The following is a 27,781-nucleotide window of genomic DNA, read 5'->3' as shown; positions in this document are numbered from 1 at the left end:
TGTCGCTCTTCTGAGAAGCACATGATGCACAGTATAAAAGCTGCCAGGCTCAGTGTTTAGGATGGAGAGTATTCTGCACACATTATAGGAAATCAGTAAGTGCTCCCAGCCTGGATTAATGCGTGTACTAGAGTAATACTGCTGCATCCTGCTCCTACATTATTAGTGATGTGTAAATTACCCTGACAGTGGAGCTGGGTGCGTCTCTCTCCCTTTACGTGATTATCTTCAAGTTTTATTAGACAGGAAATTAGATTTTAGTTTAGAATGAAAACACTGTGTAACGGAACACATTTTATAGTGAAGAGTTTTTCTGACAGGTCCAATTTAATTCTACAATTGCTCTAATAAGATAATAGGCTCTGAAAAATAAGACCTGACTTTTATACACATATACTGTACACACACATTATATAGAATAACCAGCACACCACAATGCAAATGAAAAATATGTATTAGAATTCCCCTGAGCCGCATGGACAATATATATCACATGTCAAAGTGCATAGTGCAAAAAACGTGCATCATCAGTGGGGTAGCATAGCCCCCGTAGACACCGCGGTGGCTTAGAGGCGGCAGGGGCTATTCTGCTTGTTGTAAAGGGGATTGCCCCCCCCCCCCCGCCCCCTCTTTGACCGCCGCCGAAGATATGTGGTTCTGTTGCGTCTGCTCCATGGAAAATGTTCCATCAAAATACTGTAGTCGCTGCCTCACAGAAGACAGTTATTAAGGATGCTAGTGGAGGTGGTGGCTATTTTGAGAGCACCCCCTAACAACGAGCAGAACCCCTGACAATGAGCAGGCATCGTTGGGGTGGAGGTGAAACTTTTTGGACTGGGGGGTGCCCACTGCCTATTTTATAGTTATGCCACTGTGCAACATGTATACTTATTAAGCTCCATAGGCAGCATAAAGTAGTTCAACAGCACATGAAATGGCAAACTTTGGTAGCAGCATAATCCAAGCAGTTTTAGGACGGGGCCAAGAGATCATTCAATCACGCTGCAAACATAGGAGGAAATGTATCAAACCTTGGAGAGAGATAAAGTGTAGAGAGATAAAGTACTAACCATTCATTTTGGAAGTATCAGTATACAGGCTGTGTTTGAAAAATGGCAGGAGCTTATTGGTTGGTACTTTATCTCTCTCCAAGGTTTGATACATCTCCCCCTTAGTTTTTAGAAAAATCACTACGCGCTAATTGGCAGTAGTTTATAGAGGCCTATTTATTAAATAATATTTGCGAGATACCCCATGAAAACACCCAGGGGATATCTGTAAATATAAATTATCTCTAGGATGTAAGCAGGGGGACTGTGCTTCCAATCCTTCGCTGGTAGATTATAAATCCAACATTGCCATGAGTTGTTGATGACTGCAACTTGTCTGTCAGTTGTAGGATGGCTTTTAAGAAATGTAAGTTCATACTTGCCTACCTGACCCTCTCCATGAGGGAGAAAATGCTCTGTTCCTGGACTTTCCTGGTAATGTATGATTGCCATCACCTGTGGTGAGCTGGGTAATTGATAAGAAAGGTGTGTGCGAACGAATGCAGCTAGCGATCAACTCGGAATGACCCCCATTGTACAAAAGGGATATGTTCACTAAACTTCATTTTCCCAAATCCTACGATAATCAGCGTTTACTAAATATACCCCAATATCTGACATTGATTAACACCACTTTTCAAGATGGTGATCATTGCGTGACCATTACACGCCTCTAGGGGGACCCACTGAGTCAGAAACATGATATATTAAAGGGATCAATTTCACATCTTGTATTTCTTATTATATTCCCTCCTGCCGAATAAAATCTAATTTGTGAGTATAAGCCATCCGCTGTTTTAGCCTCTTTCTCAAAATCTCAGAAACACCTGAAGCAAAGCACCCTTTGGGGGTCATTCTGACCCGACCGCACGCTGCAGTTTATCGCAGCGGTGCGATCGGGTCAGTACTGCACATGCGCCGGCCCCGCTGTGCGCCGGCGCATGCCAGACAGCCGAAGGCCGTCGTACCTAGCGATTGCCTCTGACTCAATCAGGCAGAGGCGGTCGCTGGGCGGGAGGGGGATGGATGGCGGCGCGGTCCGGCTAAAGCAGGCAAGGCAGGACCATTGGGAGGGCGGGCTGCGTGACATCATACGCAGCTGCTGCGACCCGGGCAGCGAAGCGGTTCTCCCGGCCAGCTGCAGGAGCTGCACTGGCCGGGAGGAACTCCTGAAATGCAAAAGCATCGCCGCTGCGCGATGCTTTTGCACTTCTGCGGGTGGGGGTGGGGGCGCACTGGCATGCGGGGTGGACTAGCCCTGTGCTGGGCGTCCCCCCGCATGTCTGAGTGCCTGATCGTAGCTGTGCTACATTTAGTACAGCTACGATCAACTCGGAATAACCCCCTTTGTCCACATCCAACACCAATTTGTAGACTTGTCTGAAAGCAGATGTATAGGTAGGCAGGTGAAATCTATAGACAGGGGGTCACACCAGCGCTATTTAAACCCCCCTGACTGTCATGTCTCTGTCTCCAGTTTCAGGATCACTCCTAGAGAAGCACAGGAGGTCTGGGTACCGTCTAATAATGTGCACTGAGACAATGCAATATTTCTGACTGCAGAAAGCTGAGGAGAGGACGGGGGATTGGTTCCTTCCAGGTAAAATATTACGTATCATAATAATTAATGTGCATGTTTTATGATGGCACATATGTCGGTTTCCAGATTAATTGAGGCCTTTTCCGCCTATTAATTCCATCATTTTTTCTGGGAATGTTAAGTTCTGGCCATAACACGCTGAATAAAGTTCAGTATGACGAGGTTTCCTGTGTTACGGAGAGCGGGTAATGGAGGGAGGGAGGGTGGAAGGAGGAGTGCGGTTATATCACGGCTTATCCAGCGTACAATAACAAGGTCTTTATTGCCTTTGTTGACTGAATTGAAATTCCTAGGAGTAGATTTACTAAAGTTTCTAAAAATGAACAGTGGTGGTGTTGCCCATGGCAACCCATCAGAATCTAGCTATTGATTCTCCACTGCATTCTAACAGATGATAAACAGACTCTGATTGCTTGCTGAGGGTAACAACGCCACTTGTCTGTTGTAGAAGCTTTAGTAAATCTACCCCTTAAGATGAGTATTTAAGGTCAGAGGTGAAGACGTCAGCTCACACACCTATTCTGAAAATAAAAGGCACTGACAAGGGAATTCAATTAAATACGGTGTACGGGGCGATGCTGGCGCTGGGCTGTAGTGTCGGCGTTTGAACGCAGCTGGCAGCAGCGCCTTACATCGCTACTAGATGGTGCAATATATACTGGTGTGCAGGGACATGTACTGTATACAATATAACGGGGGTTCTGCGGACATCGCCTGTACCCGACGCTGGAACATACGGTCTTACATTACAGGTATACAGGTACATCCAAGTCATGGAGATCGCTCAGCTATGCTCGCAGGACGCTGCGGTGATCACTATTTTGAAAAGCGCTGTATTACAGACTGTGAGCATATACCCTAGGCAGTGGCGTACCTATAATGAGTGCAAGGTGTGCGGTTCACATGTGCCCCTGGGTCCAAAGGGCCCACACCGTACACCCTGCACTCAAATTCTTTAATACTTACCTCTACCAAGTCCTGCGCCGGCACCTGCAGCTTCACAAAATGAAGTCCGAGTTATGCGGGCGTGCGGTATGCCGGCCGGAATCTGAAGTTTTTTTTAAAGGGGCAATCATTTACAAGGCATAGTTTAGCCCTGTAAACGACTGCCCCTTTTAAAAAAAAGTCTGAGTTCGGGCCGACATCCCGCTGACCTCGGACTACATCACATCCCGCCCAGAAGGTCTACATGTTGAAAAGGTCGACCCGTTTTTATTGTTTTTTCAGATGCTTTCCCAACGTTTTCTTGATTTACTATTCACGTGGTCTATGGTTGGGAATAGTAACCTGTGGGGAATGCATCGGTAGCGGAGTGAGGCACCTTGACTGAATTGTGGCGAGCGTCAATGTTTCTCCTGATGGTTGTCGCAGAACATGAGGTATACAAGATGTGGCCAATATGTCAACCATTTCCATGTTGACCTTTTAACCCTGTCGACCTTTTAACCCTGTTGACCTTTTGGACCTGTCAGCCTAATGCATGTTGACCATATGATGTTGACCTGTTGACTGTCTACCTAGTGTAGATCTTCTATCCCATATTTTGCACATGCATGCTCTTACCGGTAATACAAACATAATAAGCACCCATAGGACACCTGCATCATGTCATGGATCACTTTGGGGGTGGGACCGGACCGTCATGTCCTTAGGCCCCACCCCCAAGCTAGAGATATGCCCGCGATTCGCAGGACCGTAGGTAGGGGCTGGGTCTAAAAGACGCAATGTGGGTCTTTAGCTCCGCCTCTGTTTTTTTTTTTTGTCTAATTTTATCTTTGTCCTGCCCGCTTTAATAGGAGGCGGGCAGGATGCGGGCGCTTGCGGGAGACTCACACACCCTTCCAGGGCTGCGGGGGGCTACACTTAAAATCGGTAGTCCCCCGCAGCTTCCGGGAGGGTTGGCAAGTATGCATAATGCTCAGGCTACCCAATCATCCAATAAGATCTGAAGCCCATGGTTTATTATATTATCCAGTAGAACTGGGATATCGACTCATAGGGGGGAATTCAAATGTTTGAAAAGTCAGTTGGGAGTCTGTTTTTTTCCTATCTAATAGACAGGAAAACACAGACACCCGACCTGACTTTTCAAACATTTGAATTCCCCCCATAGCATGAATGTATTCTTACGGGTCAATCCAATTAGGTGAGAGCCTGCTAATGCGAGTTTGTTTCATGAAACACATAGACTTAGCACGAAAATGCGCACCTGCGAATTTAGAAATTCAATTAGAAAAGCCAAATCATGGTACTGACGTTGAGGGTGTGCACATTCTCTGGGAGAAGTGCATGAAAAAGTGGGGAGACCTTCCTGGACCCCAAAAAAGTGACAATTTCATTAGCAGAACATTGGCCCTCATTCTGAGTTGATCGCAGCAGCAAGTTTGTTAGCAATTGGGCAAAACCATGGCCCTCATTCCGAGTCGTTCGCTCGGTAATTTTCTTCGCATCGCAGCGTTTTTCTGCTTAGTACGCATGCGCAATGTTCGCACTGCGACTGCGCCAAGTAATTTTGCTATGAAGATAGTTTTTTTACTCACGGCTTTTTGTTCGCTCCGGCGATCGTAGTGTGATTGACAGGAAATGGGTGTTACTGGGTGGAAACACGGCGTTTTATGGGCGTGTGGATAAAAACGCTACCGTTTCCGGAAAAAACGCGGGAGTGGCTGGAGAAACGGAGGAGTATCTGGGCGAACGCTGGGTGTGTTTATGACGTCAAACCAGGAACGACAAGCAGTGAACTGATCGCAGATGCCGAGTAAGTCTGAAGCTACTCTGAAACTGCTAAGTAGTTTGTAATCGCAATATTGCGAATACATCGTTCGCAATTTTAAGAAGCTAAGATTCACTCCCAGTAGGCGGCGGCTTGGCGTGTGTAACTCTGCTAAAATCGCCTTGCGAGCGAACAACTCGGAATGAGGGCCCATGTACACTGTAGGGGAGGCAGATGTAACATGTGCAGAGAGAGTTAGATTTGGGTGGGTTATTTTGTTTCTGTGCAGGGTAAATACTGGCTGCTTTATTTTTACACTGCAATTTAGATTTCAGTTTGAATACACCCCACCCAAATCTAACTCTCTCTGCACATGTTATATCTGCCCCCCCCTGCAGTGCACATGGTTTTGCCCAACTGCTAACAAAATTGTTGCTGTGATCCCCTCAGAATAAGGCACAATGGGGGTCATTCCGAGTTGTTCGCTCACTAGCTGCTTTTAGCAGCATTGCACACGCTAGGCCGCCGCCCTCTGGGAGTGTATCTTAGCTTAGCAGAATTGCGAATAGAAAATTCATAGCTGTTTCTGAGTAGCTCCAGACCTACTCCTACACTGCGATCAGCTCAGCCCGTTTCATTCCTGGTTTGACGTCACAAACACACCCAGCGTTCGCCCAGACACTCCCCCGTTTCTTCAGACACTCCCACGTTTTTCCCAGAAACGCCAGCGTTTTCTCTGACGTCCTAGTGGATGCTGGGAACTCCGTAAGGACCATGGGGAATAGCGGCTCCGCAGGAGACTGGGCACAAAAGAAAAGTTTTAGGACTACCTGGTGTGCACTGGCTCCTCCCCCTATGACCCTCCTCCAAGCCTCAGTTAGATTTTTGTGCCCGACCGAGCTGGGTGCAATCTAGGGGGCTCTCCTGAGCTTCTTAGAAAAAGTTAGCTTTAGGTTTTTTATTTTCAGTGAGACCTGCTGGCAACAGGCTCACTGCATCGAGGGACTAAGGGGAGAAGAAGCGAACCTGCCTGCTTGCAGCCAGCTTGGGCTTCTTAGGCTACTGGACACCATTAGCTCCAGAGGGACCGAACACAGGCCCAGCCTCGGAGTCCGGTCCCAGAGCCGCGCCGCCGGCCCCCTTACAGAGCCAGAAGCAAGAAGAGGTCCGGAAAATCGGCGGCAGAAGACATCAGTCTTCACCAAGGTAGCGCACAGCACTGCAGCTGTGCGCCATTGCTCCTCATGCACACCACACACTCCGGTCACTGATGGGTGCAGGGCGCTGGGGGGGGGGGCGCCCTGAGCAGCAATATAAACACCTTGGCTGGCAAAAATACATCACATATAACCCCCAGGGCTATATGGATGTATATTAACCCCTGCCAGATTCCAGAAAAAAGCGGGAGAAAAGTCCGCCGAGAAGGGGGCGGAGCCTATCTCCTCAGCACACTGGCGCCTTTTTGCCTCACAGCTCCGCTGGAAGGACGTCTCCCTGACTCTCCCCTGCAGTCCTGCACTACAGAAAAGGGTAAAACAAGAGAGGGGGGGCACTAATTAGGCGCAGTATAATATAAACAGCAGCTATAAGGGGAAAAACACTCTGTATAGTGTTATCCCGGTATATATATATAGCGCTCTGGTGTGTGCTGGCATACTCTCCCTCTGTCTCCCCAAAGGGCTAGTGGGGTCCTGTCCTCTATCAGAGCATTCCCTGTGTGTGTGCTGTGTGTCGGTACGGCTGTGTCGACATGTATGAGGAGGAACATGATGTGGAGGCGGAGCAATTGCCTGTAGTGGAGATGTCACCCCCTAGGGGGTCGACACCTGAGTGGATGGGCTTATGGAAGGAATTACGTGAAAGTGTCAGCTCTTTACAAAAGCAGTTTGATGACATGGGACAGCCGGCTACTCAGCTTGTGCCTGTCCAGGCGTCTCAAAGACCATCAGGGGCGCTTAAACGCCCGCTATCACAGATGGCAGATACAGACGCCGACACGGATACTGACTCCAGTGTCGACGATGAAGAGACGAATGTGACTTCCAGTAGGGCCACACGTTACATGATTGAGGCAATGAAAAATGTTTTACACATTTCTGATAGTACAAGTACCGTTAAAAAGGGTATTATGTTTGGTGAGAAAAAACTACCTGTAGTTTTTCCTGCATCTGAGGAATTAAATGAAGTGTGTGATGAAGCGTGGGTTTCTCCCGATAAAAATCTGATAATTCCTAAAAGGTTATTGGCATCATACCCTTTCCCGCCAGAGGATAGGGCACGTTGGGAAACACCCCCTAGGGTGGACAAAGCGCTCACACGCTTGCCTAAACAGGTGGCACTGCCGTCTCCTGATACGGCCGCCCTTAAGGAACCTGCTGACAGAAAGCAGGAGAATATCCTAAAATGTATATACACTCACACGGGTGTTATACTGCGACCAGCAATCGCCTCAGCCTGGATGTGCAGTGCTGGGGTGGCTTGGTCGGATTCCCTGACTGAAAATATTGATACCCTGGATAGGGACAGTATATTACTGACTATAGAGCATTTAAAAGATGCATTTTTATATATGCGTGATGCACAGAGGGATATTTGCCGACTGGCATCAAGAGTAAGTGCGCTGTCCATATCCGCCAGAAGAGGGTTATGGACGCGGCAGTGGTCAGGTGATGCTGATTCCAAAAGGCATATGGAAGTATTGCCTTATAAAGGGGAGGAGTTATTTGGGGTAGGTCTATCAGACCTGGTGTCCACGGCAACTGCTGGGAAATCCACATTTTTACCCCAGGTAGCCTCTCAACATAAGACGCCGTATTATCAGGCGCAGTCCTTTCGGCCCCATAAGGGCAAGCGGGCAAATGGTTCCTCATTTCTGCCCCGGGGCAGAGGGAGAGGAAAAAGGCTGCAGCAAACAGCCAGTTCCCAGGAACAGAAGTCCTCTCCCGCTTCTGCCAAGTCCTCAGCATGACGCTGGGGCTCTACAGGCGGACTCAGGCACGGTGGGGGCCCGTCTCAAGAATTTCAGCGCACAGTGGTCTCACTCACAAGTGGACCCCTGGATCCTTCAGGTAGTATCTCAGGGGTACAAATTGGAATTCGAGACGTCTCCCCATCGCCGTTTCCTAAAGTCTGCCTTACCGACGTCTCCCTCCGACAGGGAGGCGGTATTGGAAGCCATTCACAAGCTGTATTCCCAGCAGGTGATAATCAAGGTACCCCTCCTGCAACAAGGAAAGGGGTATTATTCCACACTGTTTGTGGTACCGAAGCCGGACGGCTCGGTGAGACCTATTTTAAATCTAAAATCTTTGAACACTTACATACAGAGGTTCAAATTCAAGATGGAATCACTCAGAGCGGTGATCGCGAACCTGGAAGAAGGGGATTATATGGTGTCTCTGGACATCAAGGATGCTTACCTCCATGTCCCAATTTACCCTTCTCACCAAGGGTACCTCAGGTTTGTGGTACAGAACTGCCACTATCAGTTTCAGACGCTGCCGTTTGGATTGTCCACGGCACCCCGGGTCTTTACCAAAGTAATGGCCGAAATGATGATACTTCTTCGAAGGAAAGGAGTTTTAATTATCCCTTACTTGGACGATCTCCTGATAAGGGCAAGATCCAGGGAACAGTTGGTAGTCGGAGTAGCACTATCTCAAGTAGTGCTGCGGCAGCACGGTTGGATTCTCAATATCCCAAAATCGCAGCTGATCCCGACGACACGTCTTCTATTCCTAGGGATGATCCTGGACACAGTCCAGAAAAAGGTGTTTCTCCCAGAAGAGAAAGCCAGGGAGTTATCCGAGCTAGTCAGAAACCTCTTAAAACCAGGCCAAGTATCAGTGCATCAATGCACAAGGGTCCTGGGAAAAATGGTGGCTTCCTACGAAGCAATCCCATTCGGCAGATTCCACGCAAGAACATTCCAGTGGGACCTGCTGGACAAATGGTCCGGATCGCATCTTCAGATGCATCAGCGGATAACCCTGTCCCCAAGGACAAGGGTGTCTCTCCTGTGGTGGTTGCAGAGTGCTCATCTTCTAGAGGGCCGCAGATTCGGCATTCAGGACTGGGTCCTGGTGACCACAGATGCCAGCCTGCGAGGCTGGGGAGCAGTCACACAGGGAAAAAATTTCCAGGGCTTGTGGTCAAGCCTGGAGACATCACTTCACATAAATATCCTGGAGCTAAGGGCCATTTACAATGCTCTAAGCCAAGCAAGGCCTCTGCTTCAAGGTCAGCCGGTGCTGATCCAGTCGGACAACATCACGGCAGTCGCCCACGTAAACAGACAGGGTGGCACAAGAAGCAGGAGGGCAATGGCAGAAGCTGCAAGGATTCTTCGCTGGGCGGAAAATCATGTGATAGCACTGTCAGCAGTGTTCATTCCGGGAGTGGACAACTGGGAAGCAGACTTCCTCAGCAGGCACGACCTCCACCCGGGAGAGTGGGGACTTCACCCAGAAGTCTTCCACATGATTGTAAACCATTGGGAAAAACCAAAGGTGGACATGATGGCGTCCCGCCTCAACAAAAAAACTGGACAGGTATTGCGCCAGGTCAAGGGACCCTCAAGCAATAGCTGTGGACGCTCTGGTAACACCGTAGGTGTACCAGTCAGTGTATGTGTTCCCTCCTCTGCCTCTCATACCCAAGGTGCTGAGAATTATACGGCGGGGAGGAGTAAGAACTATTCTCGTGGCTCCTGATTGGCCAAGAAGGGCTTGGTACCCGGAACTTCAAGAAATGCTCACAGAGGACCTGTGGCCTCTACCTCTGAGAAGGGACCTGCTCCAGCAGGGACCCTGTCTGTTCCAAGACTTACCGCGGCTGCGTTTGACGGCATGGCGGTTGAACGCCGGATCCTAAAGGAAAAAGGCATTCCAGAGGAAGTCATCCCTACTTTGATAAAAGCCAGAAAGGATGTAACCGCAAAGCATTATCACCGCATCTGGCGGAAATATGTTGCGTGGTGCGAGGCCAAAAAGGCCCCGACGGAGGAATTTCAACTGGGTCGATTCCTGCATTTCCTGCAAGCAGGAGTGTCTATGGGCCTAAAATTAGGATCCATTAAGGTCCAGATTTCGGCCCTGTCGATTTTCTTTCAAAGAGAACTGGCTTCAGTGCCTGAAGTCCAGACGTTTGTTAAGGGAGTGCTACATATACAGCCTCCTTTTGTGCCTCCAGTGGCACCCTGGGATCTGAATGTTGTTTTGGGTTTCCTAAAATCACATTGGTTTGAACCACTCAACACTGTGGACTTAAAATATCTCACATGGAAAGTGGTCATGCTGTTGGCCCTGGCTTCGGCCAGGCGTGTGTGAGAATTGGCGGCTTTATCCTGTAAAAGCCCTTACCTGATTTTTCATACGGACAGGGCAGAATTGAGGACTCGTCCTCAATTTCTCCCTAAGGTGGTTTCAGCGTTTCACCTGAACCAGCCTATTGTGGTACCTGCGGCTACTAGGGACTTGGAGGACTCCAAGTTGCTGGACGTTGTCAGGGCCCTGAAAATATATGTTTCCAGGACGGCTGGAGTCAGAAAATCTGACTCGCTGTTTATCCTGTACGCACCCAACAAGCTGGGTGCTCCTGCTTCTAAGCAGACTATTGCTCGCTGGATTTGTAGTACAATTCAGCTTGCACATTCGGTGGCAGGCCTGCCACAGCCAAAATCTGTAAAAGCCCATTCCACGAGGAAGGTGGGCTCATCTTGGGCGGCTGCCCGAGGGGTCTCGGCTTTACAACTTTGCCGAGCAGCTACTTGGTCAGGGGCAAACACGTTTGCTAAATTCTACAAATTTGATACCCTGGCTGAGGAGGACCTTGAGTTCTCTCATTCGGTGCTGCAGAGTCATCCGCACTCTCCCGCCCGTTTGGGAGCTTTGGTATAATCCCCATGGTCCTTACGGAGTTCCCAGCATCCACTAGGACGTCAGAGAAAATAAGAATTTACTTACCGATAATTCTATTTCTCGTAGTCCGTAGTAAATGCTGGGCGCCCATCCCAAGTACGGATTATCTGCAATACTTGTACATAGTTATTGTTAACAAATCGGGTTATTGTTGTTGTGAGCCATCTATCCAGAGGCTCCTCTGTTATCATGCTGTTAACTGGGTTCAGATCACAAGTTGTACGGTGTGATTGGTGTGGCTGGTATGAGTCTTACACGGGATTCATAAATCCTTCCTTATTGTGTACGCTCGTCCGGGCACAGTATCCTAACTGAGGCTTGGAGGAGGGTCATAGGGGGAGGAGCCAGTGCACACCAGGTAGTCCTAAAGCTTTTCTTTTGTGCCCAGTCTCCTGCGGAGCCGCTATTCCCCATGGTCCTTACGGAGTTCCCAGCATCCACTACGGACTACGAGAAATAGAATTATCGGTAAGTAAATTCTTATTTTTTTCCGCACACTTCCAGAAAACGTCCAGTTTCCGCCCAGAAACACCCATTTCCTGTCAATCACACTCCGATCACCAGAATGATGAAAAAGCTTTGTTATGCCGTGAGTAAAATACCTAACTTTTGTGTAAAATAACTAAGCGCATGCGCTCTGCGAACCTTGCGCATGCGCAGTAAGCGACTAATCGCAGTATAGCGAAAATCAGCAACAAGCGAACAACTCGGAATGACCCCCATTATACAGAAGACTGGTACAGGGCAAAAGGAAGGTACTGGACAATCTTAAAAGGTGTCAAATGGCTGATTTGTGCATTTTAAAAAAAGTTAAATAATGTAAGAGCTTATGAATTTTGCGTAATTACAAACTAATTTTTACGAAAATTTTTTAGAAAACCCAACAATTTTTTTGTTGCAATAATGACTTTAAATAAAATTTGCAGTGCATAATCTATTGAAAAAGTAGATTTGGGGGTAATTTGAGGCCATTTATTTTTTTTAAATCAGAAATGGCCCAATTAAGCTAATTAAAAACTTCAAGAGGTTCTGAAGCAAGTCCAAAGATTTTCCCTACGTATTTACTCCCTCTGGGGGATGCTCACAAAGGGGGTTATTCAGAGATGAACACAGATGCTGCATACGCAGCCAGATCTGCATTCATCTTCGCACGCGCTGGGGGCCGCCCACCATAGGGCAAGGCCGCCCAGCATGTGTGAGGCCGCCCCCCGATGCATCTGCAATTAGATTGCGGAGACATCAGATCTAAAGTTGACCCCTGACAGTGCAGCCTGGCGGTCAGCGGGCATTTTTTTTCGGAGCGGCTACGTGTGACGTGATACAGCCACCACGAATATGGCCCGGCCTGCCCCCATTTTCCCGGCTTTTCCCCTAGAAAGCCATAACCCCGGTCCTGCATCGCCAGTGCCTTCCAATCAGATAGCGGCTGCAATGTGTAAGGTTGCGCATGCGCATAACGGCCGATGCGTGTGCGCAGACCACCTGGCTGCGAGCGATCATGTGACTGCGTCCAGGTTTGAATCAGGCCCAAAATACAAGAATTTCCTCTGAAAAAAGCAATTCAAGTTTTGGAATTGGATCACAAACACAAATCGCAGTGCGAATTTGCAGAGAAAACAGCAACTCACAGCTCAAGGTAACTCGAACCTAATTGGACTGACTGCATATAGAGGGTAATTCAGAGTTGATCGCAACAGCAAATTTGTTAGAAGTTGGGTAAAACCATGTGCACTGCAGGGGGGGGGGGCAGATATAACATGTGCAGAGAGAGTTAGATTTGGGTGGGTTATATTGTTTCTGTGCAGGGTAAATACTGGCTGCTTTATTTTTACACTGCAATTTAGATTTCAGTTTGAACACACCCCACCCAAATCTAACTCTCTCTGCACATGTTACATCTGCCCCAACTGCAGTGCACATGGGGGGTGATTCTGATCCGTTCGCACGCTGCTGTTTGCGAACGGGTTGTGTCTGCACCTGCGCGGCGGCCACAATGCGTATGCGCGTAGTTGCCCATCGACGGCCATCGCCGGGCAACGTCCAGAAGAACGAAGAAAGCGGTCGCAAGAAGATTGACAGCTGGAAGGCGTTCCGGGGCGGCAACTCTCCATTTTCTGGGAGTGGTGAATCCAACGCAGGCGTGTCCAGGCGTTTGGAGGGCGGATGTCTGACGTCAATTCTGGGACCTACATCGCTGGATCGATCGCACAGGGTAAGTAAGTCTGACCCTGGTCTTCTTTTACAGGAAACTTTTTTTGCAGGGCTGCACAAGCGTTTGCAGCCCTGCTATGCAGAAATACACTCCCCCACAAGCGGGAGCAAAAAGTTGCTACGTGCGATCAACTTGTAATGACCCCCATGGTTTTGCTGCTGCGATCAGGTCTGAATTAGGCCCATAATTTCCTAGTTGTTGTATTTCATCTCATTTGCTACACATAAACAGAAATAGAAAGTTTTTGTTGTCTTGTCCCATTGTATCTGTTAGGATTTGCATCCAATAAACATTTTCTCACATTCAGAAACAGCCCCGACGCACCTAAAATAACATAATGCATATATGCAAAGTAACATCGATCAACAGCATTTCACCAAAACAATATAATGAAAAGTGTAGATAAACGATGGTTGACAAGAACAGGAAGATAGCAATACAAAAAGGAGCGTATTCTACAGCAAGCTACAGAGAGCGAGCGGACTTAAAACACTACTACAATAGTTACTAAGACAACATAAGACCAAACTAACAGGGGTAAAGTTTAACGAGACAATTGTTTTTCATATAATTGCAGTTTAATGACCCAGCTTGCCGTACTAAGCTGCAGAACATTAATATGGTAACCTTGTAGAGTCTCATCTGTTACCAGGAGACAAAAACAGCAGTACATGAAACAAAATAGATTCACAAATAACCTCAATCATCTCTTTTGAACTCTAGCCAATGGCAGGAACCATACGGACGGAAATGACCGGGGGACATGTCGGAACCATCCCTTAGTAGACCAAAGCGGTCCGTGAAACGAGGCTGAACATTGCCTCGTACAAATAAAACTATTCTGCAAAGAATGATGATATAAAATGGAACAAGTTAAATCTGATTTAAACACGCCTTAGGGTGTTTTAGCAGAACAGAGTCAATGGAGCATAAGAGGATCTAACGAACACAAAAAAATTAATTGTATTGTGCCCCGGGTTACTTGAGAGCAGAAGCCATGGAGAAGTCATAATTACAGTTATATCCAACACAATTAATGTTTTATCTTAATAGTTCTACAGGCAAATATGACGCTAAAGGGGAAATACAGGTATTTGAGTTTACATTTCCTATCAATTGAATGCCCTGTGTTTATTGGGGATCGGTATGAAATACCTCCAATCAAAATCCCGACAGCAAAATCTTGACAAGGACAAAATACCGACATTTAAAATACCGACAAGGACACAATACCGACATGTAAAATGCCGACAGGTCAAAATACCGACATACGGTCTTCATAGTTTTTTTGTGTGTGCCGACATAGGTCGACATGGGCACCATATAAGTGTACCGCTTCCCCTCGCATGACTCGCTGCGCTCGTCATGCTCCGGCAACACTATTATATTCCCACTCCAGGTCCACTGGGATGGCAAAGTATGAACAAGTCGGTTTCAATGAAAAAAAAATCATGAAAAAAAATCCTGTCGGCATTTTGCCCTGTCGGCATTTTACATGTCGGTATTTTGACCTTGTCGGTATTTTAAATGTCGCTATTTTGTCCATGTCGGGATTTTGACTGTCGGTCAATTGCTGTCGGGATTTCGACCTGTGGTAAATTGACTGCATCCCGTTTATTGTTTAGAGGACAATTACTTCTTAAGTTGTAAAAATAAATCTACTGTATTCACTAATTTATTAACAGGCGATCTTGTCGATAAACTGCAATTATAGATGATGTAGACAGGTAGCAAAGTTACAAAGGGGTCTTTGGTATCACATCAATGTACAAACCTTTTTCCACACTTTATTTAAATGGCTAGAAGTTTCTCCAGCAGCCTTGGGAAAATGAAAAGATACTTAATTAACGATGATAGCAAAACACATTCGGAATTTTAGCTCCTTCAAAAAGCTATGTTTGTAAATGTCATATATTTTGTTGCCAAGGTTTTCCAATAAGAATGCTGTTGTGCATCCACTTCTGCCTTTGTTACACACGACTGCCGTCAGGATTATCCTGCCTTTTAGATCCTCAGTCATTTTTGTCACAGGAAAGCTGATCATTTAGAGCTGGGTGTAAAACAGCTGTTTCTTGGGTTAGCCCACAGCACTGACAGTAATCGCAACAACAAAATAAAGACGTGTTCCAATGATACGGTCCTGGTTGCTGATTGCGTGCTTCATACTGTCACATCTCATTTGCATTCAGATTTACAAGGCTGACTGCTATGTAAACGGCAGATAAGCAGGAGCGAAGCTAAAACAATGGAAGCATCTGAAGCATATAAACTAGATCATTGTTACTTGTCTCACAGAATGAAGTGATGTAGTGTAAACGACAGATGATATTAGAGCAGGAAGGGGTGTTATCTGTTGTGAAATGTACTGTACAAGTTATTGGATCAAGAGCAAAGGTGGTTTGCACACGTATACGGGATGAGGTCAGCATTCTGGCGATTGGGATGCAGGCGGTCATGTGATCGACGCCAGAATCCTGACACCACTGGCAATCCCGGCGACGGAACACCGTCCGCCGACATACCAAAGTTATCGGGATGGCGGTTGTAAGGGTTAAACACTAGAAGGGTGGTTAGTCCTAGCCATCACCCCCACTATCCTAGCCATAGCCACCACCCCAGGCGAATAAGGTTTAGGGTAGGGGACAGGAGAGAGGTGAAATAATTACCCCGTCCCGTGTCAGCATTTTAATTGTCGGGATGCCGGTGTCGGTCACGTGACTGCCGGCATCCCGACCAGTCAGGAAAATGAATAAAAAAATGCTAAATATACAAAAGAAGGCTTAATGGTCGTTCAGCCCTGGCCAATGGGGAGCAAGCACAGTCACTGACATGTTTCCATGTGACTGGCCCCCCATTGGCTGCAATTGAGACTGATGCATTCATGCCTCCCACTCTCCTATTCCTTTTCCTCCTCTCTGCAGGTGCAGCTTTCTCCTCCCCACCTCATTACTGTAGCTTCCTACTGGTCCAAGCAATCATACCCCAGGCTGTGACTGCAGCCCCAGCTTTTGCCAAGTTAGCTTACTATGAGCCCAAAAAGTAGTCGCACCGCAAAAGCCTCCTGTTAAGTCTGGCCAACACAAGTGAGTAACAGAATTGTTGAAGCTTTTCCACCTTTTGATGGCATGTGACCCTTGTTTCTAAACCATTCCATGTTTAAACCACTGATGGTGGTGCACAGAATGCAGAGCTGGTTTTGCTCACTACCACTGAATCACCACACATCTGGAGAACACACATTGAAGAGGAGCATGTCATTGTAAAACCATCGCTTTTGGATCGGATACATCGATGGTTGCAAACCATCAGTTTTCGATGTCCAGAGATACCTCTTATTTGTTTAGCCAGGTGATACCAAAGAGCACACAAACTCCAACCTCTAATCTAACCATGGGGTTTTCCTGAAAAAGGAGCAAGAGTTACCATTTTACAGATTGATATGAAAGAACCTGAGAAAATTGAAATCATTTGCAAACTGTCAATTGTCCGATAATGTAATATCTAAACAAGCTGGTCTCTCTAGGTAAGTATTTGAAGACACAGAAATCAATATCAGGATGTTAAACATGTTACAGTAAGCTAAATGTGTTTGAAGTAACATCCTCAATGCTCCGCGTTGGGTATGACATGCCGGCATTTGGGATGCCAGTGGTCAGAAGACCGACCGCGGCATCTCGATGGCGGGAATTCCGACAGGGGAAAGGTGCTCACCTAAGCCTAACCCTCCCAACATGCAGCCTAAACCTAGCCCTCCACAGTGGCGCCTAAACCTAACTCCCTCTTCCCGCAGCTCAAACCTAACCATCCTTCCCCCCCGCAGCCTAAACTTAACCCTCCCCAGTGGCACCGAAACCTAACTCCCCCCTTCTCACAGCCTAAACCTAACCCTCCCTTCCCCGTAGCCTAACCCTCCCCAGGGGGTTCCTAAACCTAACCCTCCCTTCCCACAGCCTAAACTTAACCCTCTCTTTCTCAGAGTCTAGCCCTTACCCTCCCCCCATAGCCTAAACCTAACCTCCCCCAACCCCCCTGCGGCTTACCTCTCCTGTGGCCCGGCATACGCTCAATCAGGATCCCGACATTCAAGATCCTTGGGTCAGGCTTGTTAACCTTGTCGGGATGCCAGCTCCGGAATTCCAAACAGTGTTTGGATTCCGGAATCAGCATTTCAACTGCCGGGATCCCGACAGCCGGGATTCTGACCGGATCCCAATGCCACTCCTCTAGATTCCGGTAATTCACATGTACTGAGAGATAGACAGGATGGGCATCACTTAGTAAGTCTTCCTTTTGATTGTGCTAAACAGGAGTAATGTACCACAGGCTGAGTTTCCCATATCTTAAATGCTTGAGACCAGAATTATTTTGGATTTCGGAGTCACACTAAAAAATTTTTTTGAATTCTGGAAAATGTGACAGTTGCTGAACTTTCCCTGTGCGCGAGCTGGGTGACCTGGAACATGTGACCTGATGTGGTCTGGGAGCTGTGACAGTTATTTGCAGCCACCCACTAAGCAGAGATTCTTCAAAATTCAACTCCTAAGGGGGTGAAAGGTGTAAAATGTTCTGCCCAGCAAACCTTTGCTTGGCTAATACCGGGCACATCATCTAGTTATTGTGTATTTATTCATTTATTTAATTAATGCTGTACAGAACATTGATACAAAAAGGACAAAGAAAGTAACACGATTACATGTTGAACATAATTTACAGAATTTAAACAAAAAATACTGTAGTGAATGTCAGAAACACTAGATTTTTTACGTTTTGGTGGACTTTTCCTTAATGAACAAAGATTTTTTTTTTGTAATTCAATTGTTTCAAACTCAGATTTCCGCATCTTACAATTCCACAATATATAGTGCTTGCGGAGCCATCACTTGTGCCCCCAGCCGGAACTACATTAGGCTTAGTTATAGGCCCTCATTCCGAGTTGTTCGCTTGGTAAAAATCTTCGCATCGCAGCGATTTTCCGCTTAATGCGCATGCGCAATGTCCGCACTGCGACTGCGCCAAGTAAATTTGCTATGTAGTTAGGAATTTTACTCACGGCTTTTTCATCGTTCTGACGATCATAATGTGATTGACAGGAAATGGGTGTTACTGGGCGGAAACAGGCCATTTTATGGGCGTGTGGGAAAAAACGCTACCGTTTCCGGAAAAAAACGCAGGAGTGGCCGGAGAAACGGAGGAGAGTCTGGGCGAACGCTGGGTGTGTTTGTGACGTCAAACCAGGAACGACAAGCACTGAACTGATCGCAGATGCCGAGTAAGTCTGGAGCTACTCAGAAACTGCTACGAGGTGTGTAATCGCAATATTGCGAATACATCGTTCGCAATTTTAAGATGCTAAGATTCACTCCCAGTAGGTGGCGGCTTAGCATGAGCAAATCTGCTAAAATCCGCTTGCGAGCGAACAACTCGGAATGAGGGCCATAGTTCCACATTTACTGAACGGCTGTTTAGTATTAGAGAAGTTAAAGTTAATAAATGCATTTACTTTCAACAGCTTAGGAGAACTGAATCCTGCAGATCCTGATTTTCCTCTCGGTTACATTTACAGGAATAATTACACGGGCCTTTTAGTCCACATTTAAACAATACATCTGCCTGTCTCTTTTTAATTTAAAAAAGTTCTGGACATTAATCATTCTCACTCGGGGTGATTTGCAGCACTCACCGCTGGAACCTCTGTCACTCCACATTTTAGCAGTGACATTAATATATGCAGGTGAGACTTTTAATTTAATTGAATAATTTTAGATTTCCTAAGCATATCTTGGGTACTGAATGTACTCATCTGGAATACTCATACTCTTACAGGCAGGTCATTAATATGTGCAAATGCCAGGCTTATACAAGTAGGGGTGTTTGTGTAGGTAAAGAATTAGGGCAGATGTACTAAGACTGTGAGAGAGACAACTATGGAGAGAGATAGAGTACCAGTTTATCAGCTCCTACCTGCCATGTTACAGGCTCTGTTTGAAAAATGACAGTTAGGAGCTGGTTGGTTGGTTGGTTGGTTGGTTGGTTGGTAGTATATCTCTTTCCACGGCTTGGTACATCTGTCCCATAGTGTTATAGAGGAGAGTTGTATATATAGTCTGGTAGAATAATATGGCCTATAGCCTTACGCAGTAGAGTAATATGGCATATACTGTAAGGCCTGATTCTGAGTCGCACACAGGGTAGTACGGCATACAGCCTTACAGAGTACAGTAGTACGGCATACAGCCTAACAGAGTACAGTAGTACAGCATATAGCCTTACCGAATACAGCAGTACGGCATACAGCCTTGCAGAGTAGAGTAGTACGGCATACAGCCTTACAAAGTACAGTAGTACGGCATACAGCCTTTCAGAGTAGAGTAGTACGGCATAAAGCCTTACAGAGAAGAGTAGTACGGCATATAGCCTTACAGAGTACAGTAGTACGGCATACAGCCTTAAAGAGTAGAGTAGTATGGCATATAGCCTTACAGAGTAGAGTAGTACGGCATACAGCCTTACAGAGTACAGTAGTACGGCATACAGCCTTAAAGAGTAGAGTAGTATGGCATATAGCCTTACAGAGTAGAGTAGTACGGCATACAGCCTTACAGAGTAGAGTAGTATGGCATACAGCCTTATAGAGTAGAGTAGTACGGCATACAGCCTTACAGAGTAGAGTAGTACGGCATACAGCCTTACAGAGTACAGTAGTACGGCATACAGCCTTAAAGAGTACAGTAGTATGGCATATAGCCTTACAGAGTAGAGTAGTATGGCATACAGCCTTACAGAGCAGAGTAGTACGGCATATAGCCTTACAGAATACAGTAGTACGGCATACAGCCTTACAGAGTAGAGTAGTACGGCATATAGCCTTACAGAGTAGAGTAGTACGGCATACAGCCTTACAGAGTACAGTAGTACGGCATACAGCCTTACAGAGTACAGTAGTACGGCATATAGCCTTACAGAATACAGTAGTACGGCATACAGCCTTACAGAGTAGAGTAGTACAGCATACAGCCTTACAGAGTACAGTAGTACGGCATACAGCCTTACAGAGTACAGTAGTACGGCATACAGCCTTACAGAGTACAGTAGTACGGCATACAGCCTTCCAGAGTAGAGTAGTACGGCATACAGCCTTACAGAGTAGAGTAGTACGGCATACAGCCTTACAGAGTAGAGTGGTACGGCATATAGCCTTACAGAATACAGTAGTACGGCATACAGCCTTACAGAGTAGAGTAGTACGGCATACAGCCTTACAGAGTACAGCAGTACGGCATATAGCCTTACAGAATACAGTAGTACGGCATATAGCCTTACAGAGTAGAGTAGTACGGCATACAGCCTTACAGAGTACAGTAGTACGGCATACAGCCTTACAGAGTAGAGTGGTACGGCATATAGCATTACAGAATACAGTAGTACGGCATATAGCCTTACAGAGTAGAGTAGTACGGCATACAGCCTTACAGAGTACAGTAGTACGGCATACAGCCTAACAGTACAGTAGTACAGCATATAGCCTTACCGAATACAGCAGTACGGCATACAGCCTTACAGAGTAGAGTAGTACGGCATACAGCCTTACAGAGTAGAGTAGTACGGCATACAGCCTTACAGAGTACAGTAGTACGGCATATAGCCTTACAGAGTAGAGTAGTACGGCATACAGCCTTACAAAGTACAGTAGTACGGCATACAGCCTTACAGAGTAGAGTAGTACGGCATACAGCCTTACAGAGTACAGTAGTACGGCATACAGCCTTACAGAATACAGTAGTACTCTGAGAGAGTAGTACTGCATATAACCTTACAGAGTAGAGTAGTACGGCATACAGCCTTACAGAGTAGAGTAGTACAGCCTCACAGAGTACAGTAATATGGCATATAGCCCTACAGCATAATTGCTGACTTTTTTAGATTCCTCTCTGGGAGATGCCCTGGGATAAGAAGCTGCTGGACACACTGGAGGGTGGGGCGGGCGTCTTTGTCATTAGGGCCAGTCCCCATCATAGCAAATCCCGAGGGGTGTGGCCAAAATTATGGCAATTTGTGTCATTTTAACCCTACATCCTGCATACAGACCCCACTGGGAGGTGGGTGGGATGTGGAAGGGGTACCCACTCTTCCGGCGTGCGGAGGATTACCCCAAAGAACATGAGTCTACCACTACTTAATATGCCTTACAGTGTAGATTAGTATGGCTTCCTTGCATTGGACAACCATGTACAAATAGGAAGTAAATAGGCAGTTGTCGAGGAGATGCGAGGCACATAACCCAATCATACAAACTCTAATTTACTATATCATTTATTCTGAACCAGTCTTTATTCAGATTTGCTGCCTGACTGGTTTTATCTGTCAACGTCAGCTTAATAATAATAATAATAATATTATGATCCCGCTTTTCCCACTTATTTTACAATTAACCAGGGATAAACTTATCAACACCAACTAGTTTGGCTGATTGACCTTATTGCAATTGGAAAGACTGTGTAAAAACAATCACATAGTTCAGGTTCAGGCTGACCCTAATAAGGTTGTCACAGTGACATCCTCTCCACAGGTAAGTGGACAGTGGGGAGAGGTAGCGGTCTGTGCCCCTAGTCATCTCTTTGTCTGAGGCATGAAGTCTATGGCTATCCAGCTGCTGTAGAACAACAACTCCCAGCATGTAGACCAGATCAGGGCAATCACTATTGTTGATTATATTGTTGACTATATGCTGTGACTTCTTGTTCCACAGCACCTGGAGAATATTATCCGTCTCATGATGATCCATGATCAGGATATCTTGTTCTTGGGAATGGGGGGGGGGGGGGGGAGACACAAAAATTGAGTCAGTGCTAGTTTACTAACAATATTTACAATGTCACCTTATATACACGTATGCATGACAATTGCGCAGTGCTACGCGATATACATTACACATACGAAACATTTTCATTCCTTCTATAACACCTTAGTGTTACATCACTTGCTCCTACACCTTAGTGTTACATCACTGGCTCCTACACCTTAGTGTTACATCACTGGCTCCTACACCTTAGTGTTACAACACTGGCTCCTACACCTTAGTGTTACATCACTGGCTCCTACACCTTAGTGTTACATCACTGGCTCCTACACCTTAGTGTTACATCACTGGCACCTACACCTTAGTGTTACATCACTGACTCCTACACCTTAGTATTACATCACTGGCTCCTACACCTTAGTGTTACATCACTGGCTCCTACACCTTAGTGTTACAACACTGGCTCCTACACCTTAGTGTTACAACACTGGCTCCTACACCTTAGTGTTACATCACTGGCTCCTACACCTTAGTGTTACATCACTGGCTCCTACACCTTAGTGTTACATCACTGGCTCCTCCACCTTAGTGTTACATCACTGACTCCTACACCTTAGTGTTACATCACTGACTCCTACACCTTAGTGTTACATCACTGGCTCCTACACCTTAGTGTTACATCACTGGCTCCTACACCTTAGTGTTACAACACTGGCTCATAAATCAGCATAATCACTTTATTTCAACCATATGGGAGCGTCAATAATAATCGCAGCCTCTCCCGAAACCCATAAACTGGGTGGAGTCTAAACAATCACGTTCAGCAGATAGAAGGTGACCTTGTAACTTAGTCAAGCTTTCTGTATCTGTATGGAAGGCGTATGTTCAATATAAATGATTACTATAGCTGATTCCATTTAAGGTACCTGGAATGCAAGCTTAGGCTCCACATATTAGTATAATGCATCTGTTTAGGAATGGGGTCTTTAAGATGTTTAAAGGAAACACACTTACCACCATTGAATAATGCATTTTATATTACAGACAGTTGGTGTTTGTTGCTGCATTAAATCAAAATATAATTTCATAGTGAAGTTTATATATGCAAATATGCTCTAAGTGGCGCTGTTTCTATCCAAGAGGATTTTTTTTTCCGATAGCATCTGTATATTGCAACATGCATTTTTTCTTTTTTTTTTTAACTACCGGCATGTAAGTATTACTATTATTTATTTATGTATTTATTTCAAGCTTCCATCTACAGTAGTTGTTTATTCATTGAGTAAATAAATGTATCGTAAGAATCTATGTGACAGGATAAGCAAATTACCTTGTTGCATTTAGCACTGACAGTTAAAGTGCTGTGTTTGTTTTTGAAACAGCAAAAAAATACAGGGAGAAAAGAAAACCAAAAGGAATATTTCACACTGTCCACAGCTACATGTGATGTCGCCATTGGAGTATATATTTATAACAGTCAATATGGTCAATTTTGATAATGGAAATGTTAACGCAGATGAGAATAGGGTAAAAGGTTTTTCTCTATGTAAATGCACTCCCATCTCGTTGTGCAAACACTCTGCTGTGCATTAATGGGCTAGAATGATTAAATTGTTTATGACATTCAATAAGAAAAATTCTGAAGCAGCAATATAAGGGTCATCAGACTCTCTTGAAGAGTATTTATTTTTCGAATCAAAGGACATTTCGGAATCTCAAGGTAAATTGCCATTGCCAAACAAGCCTTCCAAGAGACTTCTCACTATTAACGTCTACTTGAACGCAGGGTAATATTGCGGAGGTGCGCAGGTAATAGATAAGAACTGTGAGCAGAGTTACTTTAAGTGTAAGCTGGGAGGCTAATTCATATACAATAGCAGAGCACATGAGACACGGAGGCGGCTGTGGGTAAAGCTGATTGGGGAAGTCTCCGTTGCTAGGAGACGAAACGCGTTGACGCCCCTTTCTACAAGTTCAGTTCAGTGGACATTTGCTACTTCACAGATTGGCTCCCCATTATCTTGGCTTCTGTACTCCGTCCTTTATCCACACTGCAGCCCATTGATCTCCAGGAACCACACCTCCGCTGTGAGGTAAAAGCACTCCAGCCATTTGCGGCACCTTTACACCTGGATACCGCTGCGGTCAGCCAGACACGAACGGATCCCCGCTGGGTGGCCAATACAGCACTGGCCATTAGCGGCTTTGCCGTTCCTTACCGCTACCGCCAGCTAAACAGATTACGTTCTCTGTTGTGAGGTTCTCAATGCAGTTATCTTACGGTCATTTGACGGCTGCTTTGACGGAGATTTTGGTACATCAGCGGGTCTGCTTTTCAACTGCTACTGAGGCATCAACCAGAATTTCCATATTAACCTCATGCAATTGCACACAGGACCCTGTAGTAAATTCCAGGAACCAGCACGGGGGTAATTATCATTGCTTGTATGCCTCTAATAATTTATTAGTTATTGTGGAGCCATCTGTGGACATTTCATATGATATCACACTGGGACGCCAGTGTTAGAATCAATTGACATTTTACTCATAGAGAGCTTCTCTCTCATGGTTAAAAATTCTTTATTTAGATACATTTTATGTTGTCTTAAACAGCACGTTCATAAACACAGATAGTGTTTCTGTCTATGTATGTAAGAGGTAGAAACCTCTGACTTTTTAAATTTTTACATACATTAATTGTTTGTCCTATGTGTCTATAAAATATTAACATTTTTGATAAAATATTCTCTTTTCAAAAGTTGAGCTTCATTGAGTCAATCATTCTCCCTGCTAGACTGCATTTAATTGATTAATTAATTAATCTTGAGTGATTTCTGGAGCGCAGAGCATTCTCCCTGTTTCATTGGGGACAGCAACAGATCACATGCTCTAGTATAGTTCTGAATTGTAAACATCTGTTTTTGAACAAATACATTGTTATAACTAGGGCCACCAAGAGATGTTTTGGGCCCCGGTAATGGTAGCAATTGTGGATACTGGGGTCCTTCTTGCAAGCTACACCATCACCTTGGGGAAATGGCAATGTAATCTATTTTGGGAATGTGGCAGCCAGGATCAGGTAGGGTTGGCCATCGACAATCAATGGTTAGCAAACACTGATGGTTTGCTATCGATGGTCAATGATTTTGCTATCCATGATGGAAGTCCAATGTTTCTCCACCAATGATGATGGAGATCCAGCGTTTTTTTGGACCTTAGCACCACCCTCCCATCATATGTTTCAAAGCCCTGCCCTCCTTTTTTAGTTGGCTCCCGTCATTATGTGACGCCAGCTAGCGATGCCCCATCAACGGCTTGACTCACTGAAGGTTTTTCATCAATGGTAGATTTCCTACCATCATAGGAAATTATCGATGGAGACCATGGATGGTTAACCATACAATGGACAACTCATGGCTCGGGACCCCAGACAGCCCCATTTCTGGATATTCTGTAAACGGCCCAGCAGCAATAATTCAGTACATTACTTTTTACAACTTGCAGAATATTACAGAACCATAAGGTCCTCATTACAATTGGAGTTGAGCCAATTATAAAAAAAGTTCAAGAACACTAGAAAGATTCACAAGTTTGATCACAAATGACTGAGACACACACAATGACTGATCGGTCTGCTGCTTCCTATATAGAGGATCCATGGACTTGAATCATGTTTTTAAGTAAAGCAAAAAAGGAAGCAACTGGGCAAAACCATGTTGCACTGCATGTGGGTCATATATAATGTGCAGAGAGATTTAGATTATGGTGGGTTATATTGTTTCTGTGCAGGGTAAATACTGTCTGCTTTTGCATGTAGTCCATACATGTTAGACAGCTTTATTTTTACACTGCAATTAAGGGGTCAATCCACTAAGCCTCGTTGATCTCGCGGGTGTGAATCATTGCGGCAGTGGGCGCACTTTACGGCGGCCCGAATTCGCACAAAAGTGCTCGCCACCCCATTGAGGACTGAGCAATTTTGTGTGCATTGGGTCCAATTCAGCCAGCAAAGGGTGCGAGAACAGGTGCAGATGCTGGTGTTAAAAAGCCGTGGCAACGGCACATCGCACCCTTCACGTTTAATTGGGTTGACCACTTAGATTTTAGTTTAAACTACCCCAGCCAAATCTAACTCTCTCTGCACATGTTATATCTGCCCCACCTGCACTGCAACATGTTTTTTTTTCCAGTGGCTTGCATTTTTGCTTTACTTACAAATGAATCAGGTCCTATGTATGTAGGTTCCTCCACAACGAGAGATCTCTTCCTCTCTGTCGGTGGGATGATAGCCGCGGAGGGTGATCGCCAGCCGTGTCCTTGCAGCTGTTGTTTCTACCCTTCTCAGAGTGTCTATATTAGTTAGATGCAGAGGGCCTGTGCAGTGGCGTCATGAGGGGGGTGCGGGGGGTGCGGCCCGCACCCAGGTGTCACCCTTCAATGGGGTGACACCAAAAAGAGTTGTACACCCACACTCTATTCACCGCCGCGGTGCCGCCTGATCTGTACTGCCGCAATCTATAGATGCCGGGTGCAGGACGTCACTCTCGTGACGTCACCACGCACGCCGGCACCGCAGGGCAGATCATTCTGTGAGGGAGAATGGGAGTCGAGTGCATGGTGCCCACGTGGGGTGCGCCCGGCTCCCGTCTTGCAGCTAGCGGGGTACCCGGCTCTCCTCCCTGCCTGCCACCGCCGGAGCACCGCCGGGCGCGCACAGGAGATGCGCCTGGATCTCATCCCTGCCGCTGAAGGAGCACCGCCGGGCGCGCACAGGAGATGCGCCTGGATCTCGTCCCTGCCACTGAAGGAGCACCGTCGGGCGCTTGGTTCCTGTACCTATCGCTGCTGGAGCTGGTAGGCTTTAAAATTAAATGACAATCTCCAGTATGTTCCTCTCCAACCCAGCGTCCTAATCCCCAGTCTGTCCCTCTCCCACTCTGCATCCTCTCCCACCCAGCATCCCAATCCCCAGTATGTCCTCCTTCCACCCTGCTTCCTCTCCCACCCAGTGTCCCAATCCCCAGTAAGTCCCCCTCCCACTCTGTGTCCTCTCCTACCCAGCGTCCTAATTCCCGGTATGTCCCCCTCCCACTCTGCATCCTCTCCAATCCCAGCGTTCCAATCCCCAGTATGTCCCCCTCCCACTCTGCATCCTCTCCCACCCAGTGTCTCAATCCCCAGTATGTCCCCCTCCCACTCTGCGTCCTCTCCTACCCAGCGTCCCAATTCCCGGTATGTCCCCCTCCCACTCTGCATCCTCTCCAATCCCAGCGTTCCAATCCCCAGTATGTCCCCCTCCCACTCTGCATCCTCTCCCACCCAGTGTCTCAGTCCCCAGTATGTCCCCCTCCCACTCTGCGTCCTCTCCTACCCAGCGTCCCAATTCCCGGTATGTCCCACTCTGCATCCTCTCCAATCACAGCGTCCCAATCCCCAGTATGTCCCCCTCCCACTCTGCATCCTATCCCACCCAGCTTCCCAATCCCCAGTAT

The 27,781-nt window shown here is 46.4% G+C and overlaps 1 protein-coding gene across 10 annotated transcripts in view; it reads right to left on the bottom strand.

The window, feature by feature from the left end:
- Positions 1-27,781, bottom strand: part of GRIK1 (glutamate ionotropic receptor kainate type subunit 1) — a 630,706-nt gene that overhangs the window by 129,410 nt on the left and 473,515 nt on the right. For 8 of the 10 annotated variants that reach the window (XM_063956430.1, XM_063956421.1, XM_063956422.1 and 5 more), the window contains exon 9: positions 15,267-15,311. The exons of the other annotated variants lie outside the window; for them this stretch is intronic. In XM_063956430.1, coding sequence (XP_063812500.1) covers positions 15,267-15,311 — 45 coding nt within the window. The remainder of the gene's footprint in view (positions 1-15,266; positions 15,312-27,781) is intronic. 10 annotated transcript variants of the gene reach the window in all.

Source organism: Pseudophryne corroboree, chromosome 2 (genome assembly GCF_028390025.1).
Source record: "Pseudophryne corroboree isolate aPseCor3 chromosome 2, aPseCor3.hap2, whole genome shotgun sequence".
NCBI lineage: Eukaryota > Metazoa > Chordata > Amphibia > Anura > Myobatrachidae > Pseudophryne > Pseudophryne corroboree.
The sequence above is the reverse complement of the archived record's forward strand: the minus strand, read 5'-3'. Positions and strand labels throughout refer to the sequence as shown.